Source organism: Salvelinus sp. IW2-2015, unplaced genomic scaffold (genome assembly GCF_002910315.2).
Source record: "Salvelinus sp. IW2-2015 unplaced genomic scaffold, ASM291031v2 Un_scaffold5462, whole genome shotgun sequence".
Lineage (NCBI taxonomy): Eukaryota > Metazoa > Chordata > Actinopteri > Salmoniformes > Salmonidae > Salvelinus > Salvelinus sp. IW2-2015.
In genome coordinates this window covers 30,193-40,057 of record NW_019946727.1, presented here as the reverse complement: position 1 = coordinate 40,057, position 9,865 = coordinate 30,193, and the positions used below count along the sequence as shown (strand labels likewise).

General features: G+C 43.4%; 2 protein-coding genes across 3 annotated transcripts; one reads left to right on the top strand and one right to left on the bottom strand.

Moving 5' to 3' along the window:
• Positions 1–587: 587 nt before the first annotated feature.
• On the top strand, positions 588–2,367 carry LOC112078258 (transcription factor JunB). Of its 2 annotated transcripts, XM_024144552.2 has the most exons (2): positions 592–747; positions 997–2,367. In XM_024144552.2, the coding sequence occupies exon 2, from the start codon at positions 1,035–1,037 to the stop codon at positions 1,932–1,934; it is 900 nt and encodes a 299-aa protein (XP_024000320.1). In that variant the 5' UTR covers positions 592–747; positions 997–1,034; the 3' UTR covers positions 1,935–2,367. The 2 variants fall into 2 exon arrangements, with proteins under 2 accessions (XP_024000319.1, XP_024000320.1); XM_024144551.2 differs by having other exon boundaries at positions 588–2,367.
• A 1,225-nt stretch (positions 2,368–3,592) lies between these two features.
• LOC112078257 (peroxiredoxin-1) lies at positions 3,593–7,876 on the bottom strand. The gene is made up of 6 exons (XM_024144550.2): positions 7,771–7,876; positions 6,796–6,919; positions 5,686–5,839; positions 5,010–5,132; positions 4,616–4,746; positions 3,593–4,144 (listed from the first exon to the last, which is right to left on the bottom strand). The coding sequence occupies exons 2-6, from the start codon at positions 6,896–6,898 to the stop codon at positions 4,062–4,064; spliced, it is 594 nt and encodes a 197-aa protein (XP_024000318.1). The 5' UTR covers positions 6,899–6,919; positions 7,771–7,876; the 3' UTR covers positions 3,593–4,061.
• Positions 7,877–9,865: the final 1,989 nt, after the last annotated feature.

Here is a 9,865-nt window from a genome sequence, read left to right as displayed (position 1 = left end):
ACACTGTGTGGATACAAGGCGATGGGAAGGGAAATTTGGCTACTGTTCAACAAGTTATACAATGACATTGCATAGGCTAAATAGTCGTGTTCTTAGCCTGAGGAAGACCTATAGTTTTCTTAGGTAAATGACCCAAGCTGATGTAATTGTAAGGCAATCTTCAATCAGCTAAATGTGTCAGTGATATTTTCTGATATGGACCCTAATAGGCACAAAATACATGTAGCCTATCAATACATGTAGAGTACTCAAATGTATCAATATAATATTATATCCAACTGGCAATGCCCCCTTCATAACGGTGTTATAAAGATAGCCCTCAAGATTATATCCACATCAATATATGAAGTCAAAATGAATCCGAAAGTGGAGGTTCGACGCAAATAACACTACCATTTAACCCAGATAGATGTATAAAATCATTTACGTAGCCTATCACTTTCCTCTCTCTCAAGTCTTGTTTATCTCAGCAGTTCCTGGCAACAACGTCATCGAGCATCTGACGTTTCAGGGCGTGGAACAAGGGCTGGCCAATCGGTGCGTTTCTTGCACTATAAAGTGTATAAATTGCCTGTATCGCATGAACACTGGTAGAACACGAGTTTAAACCAGCGAGAAAACAACTAACATTCCAGTTCGCAAAGAAATATCAACGGGACGAAAGACTGTGTGGAATCCAATAATTAGTCACCGGACATCAGTTTGAATACAACTGTCAAGAAAAAAAACCCGACGACTATTGACTCGGTACAGTACAGTTCCACTATTTTGGAAGTTTTGCTCTGTTCTACATTGATAACTTTGGGCTTGATTATAATATACCTTCTGCGGAAACGTTTGGTTGCTGAAAAGACACTCGAGAGGGCTTGCCCTTTTTTGGACTTATAAATTCAGCTACTACACTGAAGAATTCCAGCAATATTTGAATAATGTCCACAATAATGGAACAGCCTTTCTATCATGACGACTCGTTTCTTTCTGCTTATGGTCATTCAGGCGCTGCCCTGCACGACTACAAGCTCCTCAAGCAGAACATGAACTTGAACTTCGCCGAGAACTATCGGAACCAAAGCCTCAAGGCTCAGCTGCGCAACGAGAGTGAATTCTATCCGACCGGGGTCGCATCAGAAGTCGGCTCGCTGAAGCTCGCCTCTCCTGAACTGGAGCGATTGATCATCCAGAACAGCAACGGTGTCATCACTACCACACCGACACCTGGGCAGTACTTCTACAGCAGGGGAATCACAGAGGAACAAGAGGGCTTCGCGGACGGGTTCGTTAAAGCTCTGGACGACCTCCACAAGATGAACCAGATGCCGCCACCGAACGTGTCCATCGGAACCGGTGGAGTCTCCACGTGCACTGTGGCCTCCACCGTGTTTGGTTCCTCCATGCATCCGGAGCACCTGGAGTACACCACCCTGAACAGCTGTGGCCCTCACACTAACCTCACACCTGCAACCAGCAGCTACCCCTCCACCACCATCAGCTACCTGCCTCACCACCAGTACCAGCACCACCAAGCCGCGGCGCACCCATCCCACCACTTCCAACACTCGCTAGCCGGAGCAGGCCTACACGCACAGCGATATTCGGGGATGAAAGAGGAGCCCCAGACCGTTCCAGACATGGAGAGCAGCGACGACGAGTCAGTTTGCGGCATGTCCCCAATCGACATGGAGAACCAGGAGCGCATCAAGGCCGAGCGCAAGAGGCTAAGGAACCGCCTGGCAGCCACCAAGTGCCGGAAGCGCAAGCTGGAGCGCATCTCGCGCTTGGAGGACAAGGTCAAGATTCTGAAGACAGACAACGCCGGGCTCTCCAGCACAGCTTCCGTCCTGCGCGAGCAGGTAGCTCAACTCAAACAGAAAGTTATGACACACGTCAGTTCTGGCTGTCAACTCATGTTGACATCCAAGATCAAGTCGTTTTGAAAACTATAAAACGATGGACTATAAAATAAACACTGGACAATAATAGGGAATACATTTGTTTTCCTTTGTTAAAGCAATCAGAACTTACTGCACTGTTGGGACAGCAATTGAGTGAACTACCATTGTGTTTTCATGTTGAAAATATTCAAAAGTTGGTTATTTTTTTTGCATTGTTTATTGGTTTCCAGGGTATGATGGACATGGGAAACCGCGTGCACAATAATAAGACTAATAACACTCGGGGCATTCTGAACAAGTTATATACAGTGTCCGCTAGTTATGGCTTTGCCTGTTTACATTTTTTWWTTTTWATTAATTTGAACTGTCATTTGTGAAATGCATTCCATTTATAAGTTATTGTTTTAAGTCAGGTTGATCCTCACTGTCTTTTTTTACTTGTACAGTATATATTTAAGTAAAATCTTAAAATTTACCCTCGTCTATTTTACATTGTATCCCTTTCTACACAACTACATTGACATTTCTCAAACCAACGAACGCTGTAGGCCTATGAACTAGATATAGCCTAGGCCTATATATTACATTGCAGCTATAGTGTTCATGACAAGCTTTAGTGTTAACATGTGTGTAGAAGTAGGTGTGTTGTTTACATGGATTCATAATTACATTGACATTTCCCACGCTAACCAGTAAATTATCATCAGGAACGGTTTCTGTTTTTAATCAACCAACACAGAAACGGGCTTGACGTACGAGACGTGCCCGCGTTGTGTTGTTTGCCCTCTGACGTACATACGTATTGCCAAATATGGTATTTTTTGGAATTACACGTCACAGCAAGGGGAAGATTTCCGTGAACCCCCACCTACATTGCCCGTCAGTAGAGCGGCGCGTTTTCGAGAGACCTTACTACTAGACCATACTGTGTGTGTGAAGAGAAGTTTGTCAATGGCAAGCTTTTAAAGGCGGGGGGAGTTTCCCTAGTCAGCCACCGCAGTGTTCAAGTTCCCAAAACAACCTTATGCGAAACTAATGTCGAGATAAAAATACACGGGTCAATTTTCCAGCAAAGCAAACGATGTTCTTTGCTGATGTGAGAAGGGAAACTAAACATTAGTAGGCTACGTGGGAGTAATCTTGTACAGGTCTCTGAACATTCAWAGTTTAATGTAAACTCAGCAAATAGCCTTGCCAATAAGTTAGAAACAGGAAAAGTGTAGGACTATTATAGACCAAATGAAGGCCATATCATTGATATCAGCAGAGCTCGAGCAAAGTCATCTTAATTCAACTCCAGCCAAAGGAAGACATCCATATTACATATCTAAACTAGAGCTAGGCCTTAGTACATATCCTCTGAACAGTTAGCCAATGGTCTAGGGAAGCAGGGTAGGGTTGGATCGGAGAGCGGTAGGTTCTCTGCATTTATTTGGAGCCCAACTTTATAGAAAAGGTGTCATCCGATGACTGACAGTGCTTTTATAACATAGCCTGCTTCAAGGAATCCAATCTAGGGTGCAGGATATCCTACTGATAGACTGTGCTGGGAATTCTCCACATTACACAATCTTACAAAACCTTTTAGATCACCACCTACCACTGTTGAAGCAGATCTGTCAACGGATTGAGAGAAACTGGCAAAGTGGCGATAGCGCTCCACCTAGTGGTCAAAACAAAATTTCACACATGACAACAAACAACCTCCACTTAGTTTTATTTTTCAGACAAAACACAGCCAACATGTAAATCATTATTTTCCCCATTTGTTGTTATTAATGTCCCGTGACAGTCGACTGAGTAGTTAACAATGTGAGGTACAAAAATTCAATGCTTTAACATGAGAAAAGAGCACAAACAAAAAAACACTTTCAGTGCATGGGACTAGAATAAACTGTTTCCACCAGTAGCTTATTTGTCATACAGATAGAAGAGTGGGAGTCTAACAAGTTCTTTAAAACTTATGTATAAGTGTGGGTTGGACACCAAGAGATTYTTGCTGAAGGGAGGACTTCCCATCTGAAGGTAAGTGCTAGGACATCTCAGGAGAGACAGAGCGTGGGTCGGAAATGGCACCCCATTCACTGTAAAGTGCACTACTTTTGACCGGCGTCCATATGCACTATATAGGGTGCCATTTTGGACACGGCCTGAGGCTCTGTTGTGTTGTCACTGTTTGGAGAAGAACTCCTTGCTCTTCTGGATGTCGGGGACGATGGTGTCACTGCCTGGCTTCCAGCCAGCGGGACACACTATCACAGGAAGAGAGGGACAAGCCCAGGATGAGTCACACTGACATGGAATATTCAAACAATTCCTAACCAATGGTAAAAATTCCATGTTTTCCAAACACATTCCACACGTTTGAAAGTGAGCTCCCATATAAAAAGAGACTAATGAAATGGTATTAGGTGTTGTAAAGAAAAATGATCGCTTGATCTGTTAACTGAATGACTTCATGCCAAATAAAAACAACTAGTGTTGGAATGTCCTGTGTGCATAGCAATGAGACTGGATCCAGATGCTGCAGGGCTCTTACGCATACTTTTTATTAAAACAGATTTTTTTTACAAGGAGCACCCATGTCAAAACATTTTGGGGATCAAAAATTCCAGGTCGCACAGGTAAATATTTTTCCCCATATGCAAGTAAGTGGTCACACTGTAGAGCCCTGTGCTGGCTCTTGAAATAACTAGGAAGCAAAAACCTGCTAAATCGCTTACCCTCTCCGTATTTGTCTGTGTGCTGGAAGGCCTGCACCAGACGTAGGGTCTCGTCCACAGAGCGGCCCACTGGAAGGTCGTTGATGGTGATCTGCCTCAGGATGCCCTTGTCGTCAATCACAAACAGACCCCTGAGAGAGAGCGAGAGGAAGCAGACAGTGAGAGGGTCAGAAGGCCACACGGGGCATCTGAGACTACATGCTTGAATCAATATCCAATACAAGAGTAAAATCATAAAGTCAGCCAACATGAAAGTGAATCAAATGAAAAATTAAGCACACACACTCATTCATTTAACAATAACCTTGCAAGTGCACACTAAACTTCAAATAGCACCTTTGTATACAGAGGTTTCACATACACACTACTGACGGCAGTGTCGTAAATAACTGACCTGTAAGCGATGCCCTGGTCCTCCTTCAGCACTCCGTAGTCTCTGGAGATAGACTGGGTGAGGTCAGCCACAAGGGGGATGTTCATTGGTCCCAAACCACCCTGCTTCCTGGGGGTGTTGATCCTATAGGGAGGGAGAGGGAAAGGGCACAATGTCATAACATAAACTCAAATACAGCCCTTGTTTACGCTTCATTAAGGATGTAGTGAGTATCACATAGTAACAAAGTCAAATTAAAAATTCTGAATGCTGACATTCACACAGTAATAGTCAAAGTAAATTAACAATTCATGCAAATGTAAACTACATAGAGGTAGGATTCTAAAACCATTGTTGGATTGAGTCCAGTGACCGTTAGTTCTTCTAAGAGCTGTGGCACTTATCACCACTAGGCAGTACAGCAGGCAGAGACGAGATAGCCAGAGCCAGAGCATGGGAGTGTACTCAAACGCCTGTTTACATTTTTTTACAATTGGCAGATGTGGACAACTGGAAAGCATTTTACACTGACAGAGAAATGCAGATACATTTGTTATCAGTTGAAATAGGTCAGCCTCTTGACCGTTCTGATCGAGGTGCAGGAATATTCAACCCTAGTGTATGTCTCCATGCTTTTAAAGTTCCCATCAACAGAAATTACTAAAACTCAATGCGCAAAGTCTAAACCAGTTCTTACCAGGCCAGGTGGCTGAAGTGAGAGTCTGTGGAGGCGCCTATGACCTCACAGCCGATCTTTCGGAACTCCTCGGCCTGGTCGCTGAAGGCTACGATCTCAGTGGGGCACACGAAAGTGAAGTCCAGCGGGTAGAAAAAGAACACCACGTACTTCCCTGGAGGGACACACGCAGGAGAGGAGTCAAAAGTGTGTGTGGGTACATGTAGGCCTAGTCTCTTGGGACAGCAATAACACTGAGTAGCTGATTTGGCTCCAGGTGCCAGTGGTGTACATGTTACTCTATAGCCTAGTACTTGCATCCTGGAAGGTGACATAAGACAGTTACATTCTAGCCAGTCAGAATATGAACTATCTTACTGTACCCTGCACACACACGGCTGACTGGCCTTGTTAAAACTGGCGCCATGAGTAGTTCTGCATGGTTGTTAAAGACAATGAAGACCCTTAGCTTAGTAGTTAGTCTGATTAATCAGGCTGTAAAAACAAATTAATTGGTATATACAGCCTGTGACATGGGTGAAAATGGTAATTTCAAGCCAGAATGTTGAATAAAATACAATTTTAACTTGCTCTACCTGTTGTCTGTGCGGTTTGTCCTTCAGCTACTCAAATTTAGACAAAATATTCAGAGTAGTGTTATTAAACCGACTTTCAGTACACTGGTCTGTATAACTGTTTGTACTTCCGATTTTTGATTTCAATACTGACGCAATTCACACGTGACAAACACTTGCACAATATGGCCGAGTCTAACCGAACCAGATTTAATGGAAAACACTGCTAGCTGATTGCGAGGAAACGCGCTGTGGTCAACTACTTTCGGTTACATTTGGACCTACCGGTGCCGAAAAAAAGTCCTCCTCCTACCGCCAAAAGTACCAACAGCAAGTAACGTTACAACCAGTGAAGTAACCTCAAATATAATTGTATACAACATTCTGGCTTGTAGAGACTACTGCCTCTTTTTAAATCAACTTCTTTCAGACTGATATCCATGGAGGAACCATGGTAACATTCTGATGTTTCAGCAACTTCGTTGTTAGATGGTAACCTGTAAACGACTGACCTGCCAATAAAATYGTKATTTAGAGAAAATCATAAAGTCCTTACCCATGTAGTCAGACAGCTGGATATCTTTGAACTGTCCGTCCACCACAGCAGTGGCTTTGAACTGTGGGGCCGGCTGGCCTATCTTAGCYTTTCCAGATGACATGGTGGTGACAATGACAGCTCACTGGGAAAGACAAACGACCCAACTAAGTCAATAAACAGTGAATCAAGTGTGGAACTTCGTCTCAATATGGCAAAGCAAATAGGGTGGAGTCTATCTAGTAGGCTATGGTCCAGGAGCCTCTCACTCCTTTTTAACAAGCATATGAAAAGTAAATCAGTCAAAGTAATAAGCGAAACGTTTTTGTAAAAAACTCAAAGCTCCAGTTTTTTTTTACACTGATCTCAATTCTACTGCAGTGCTGTACTACCTACCTTAGCTGTACAATGCTGCAGGTCAACTTGCCAATACCAAGCCTAGTCACATGCAAGTCAGTTGTTCAAGGCTGTGCGTGAGAACAAAGGTTGTACAAGTGTAGCCTTAAACCTTGCCCAATGAAGACATTTTATACTCGGTTGACCATTCCAACGGTCGTTATCAAATAATTGAGCCATTAAAATAGTAACTTCTCACTCAAGTGTCGGGATATTGATTACTACATTGTTGGGTTTGGAACTAACGTTAACAAGGCATTTCAATGCATTAACAATGAAACAATTAATAGTATTGTATGCATGAATTTACTAGCCAGCTATGCAGTTAGTTACATTACAACTAGTTAGCTAATTGGCTAATAAAGGTGCCAAACCCCCACACCCACCAAACTGTTCAAAGGGACAAAGAACCAGTTTAGTAAAACAGAGGCCACAAATACAAGGAGGCTTGACCCACAATGCTGCTAACGTTAGTTGTTAGCCGGTTTCTTTTGTCTGAACTTTGCACCACAAGCAAAAGTAGCGACATGTTTGCAGCTGAAAATTACACTAAGCATAATATGCACGGAGTGATTGTCGAGTATCTAATATATACTTTACGTTTCTTGTGAAAGGACTAAAGAGTTTGTGTTGGCGGTTTACTGCAATGGTGTGAAAAGCCGCTAATCCAGAAGAAAAACTTCCCTATACGTTTTAAAAAGATTTTGTTTTAAAATAAAAGTCGCCAGAGAGTCGTTAAAATAAAATGTCAATCGAATTAGATAGCTTGTTTGTGTATTAATTTAAAATTCAAACACTTTCTGATATTACAATATGTATAACAAAAGTGTTTCTGTGGAATGACACCACATTAATATTATTTTTTTAATGTTCAATCGATGGATTTAAAACAAGGACTTTTAATTTGTATAAGTACATATTTTGACCCGGAAACGACTGCTGTAAACCTCTTTACAGGCGCTAATGGTGGAACATGGGTTAAAAATTGTCGAGTAATTTTTTCGAGAGGAAGACAATATAGGTATATTCGGTGAGTTTCTGGTCTGTTTAACTAGTTAAGTTATTAGCTACCTATCATGTTCTTATTGTGAAGTATCCTCTTCTTCTGACAAAATCCAGTTTTCAACAAAACCTAGCTATCTAGCCAGCAAGCTAACGTTAGCTAGCAAGTGCAGTCATTTAGCTAACAAACTACACTACCAGTTTACGCATTCTTTTTTGCTTAAATTGAGTCTGATGCCAAGCTGTGGAGTTGTATTTTCAAATCAATTACAATCTGAGCAAATTAACTCCTGTCTCTGTTTAAGTTACATCTATTGAAAGGGAACTCGGCTCAGCTGCTGTTGCTGGTCTGAGTGCCATTCAATAAGTTTGACAGCCCTCGAGTTGGAACTGGTAACTTATGACCAAATCAGAGTGGTCTGAAGAATTGACTGTGCAGCATGCTGTTTCAGTTACTTTCTACACCATGAGCTGCTAAGACATACACCATATGTTTTCTATTCCATTTCCCCCTCTCAATTATCTTATGTATGGAAGAAGACAACATCCTAGGCTAGTTCCATCTTCAACCCTGAATCAAAGTCTCCAGTCACCCGCGACTCATGGGAAACACAAGAAGAGGGTAAGAAACAAAGAGGAAAGAGAAGGTGTGCTGAATTATAGTCTGAGCCAAGTTGGAACCATTTTTGATTAGAAGCATAGTTTTGCCTCAGATTCAGAACTGTCTCTGGATTTACACTCCCACTCTGTACTATTTCCTCTGCACCACTTCCATCTCTCCTTCCTCCTCTTCTTCTCTTCCTCTCTTTCTTCCTCTCTCACTTCCTCCTCTCCTCCCTCCTTCCTACCTCTTCTCTTGTCCCAGCCCCGGCCCCGGTTATGTTGAGGTGTGGCGGGACGATACTTCGAGACGCGGCGGGGTCTCTCCAGTCACGCCAGACTCCACCTCCGTCAGCTCGGCGTGGCTGTCTCGGCAACAGCGGAGCTCCCATCGACTTACTCTACCAGCTGATTCAGGACAGGGACGGTTCCATGCAGCAACCAAACCCGTCTACTCTTCACCCAAAAAACCGCAAGGTGTTCAGGGACACTCATCTCCAGAAGGAGTCGCTCTCTTGGGGTAGAGTCCAACGTAGTGACAACCGGCCGCCAAGGAATAATATATCAAGGTAGCTCGTAAAGGGACCGTTTTGGCCAAGCCTCGGCAGTCTTCCATGTCGTCGTTCTAACAGCAGGCAAGACACCATCGCCTCAGGGGGAGCGAGCCTGGCCTCGGCCAAGCCTGCCTGGGCACCGCAGGAGACGGATCCCCCTCACCCTGGGTAAGTCTCAGCCTGGGTGTTTTCGATTGAGTGGATATTTAAGTGTTCCGTTATTAGATGTTTGTCATCGGGAAGTCACATATTAGGGCCTATTATTTTGTGGAATTGAACGTTGTACCATTACATGTATACAAGATAGATATTTCTGTTCTTAATGTATGACATTATTAAGTATAACATGGCACTTTCTAACACCAGTCTCTGGCTCCTCCCTGCCTATAACAGCGATGGACACCAATGACGAGGTCATAGTGTGCCAATTGTGCGGCGCCTGGTATGAGTCCCGCAAAGGCCTGGCCAGTCACTGCCGGGCCACTTGCGCCAGTTCGGCATCACCGAGAACACCGAGACGAAAGGAGGACCAATAGAAT

Bases quoted from the DNA above. Each gene is read 5' to 3' on its own strand.
- LOC112078258 (XM_024144551.2), top strand. From the start codon at position 930: ATGTCCACAATAATGGAACAGCCTTTCTATCATGACGACTCGTTTCTT.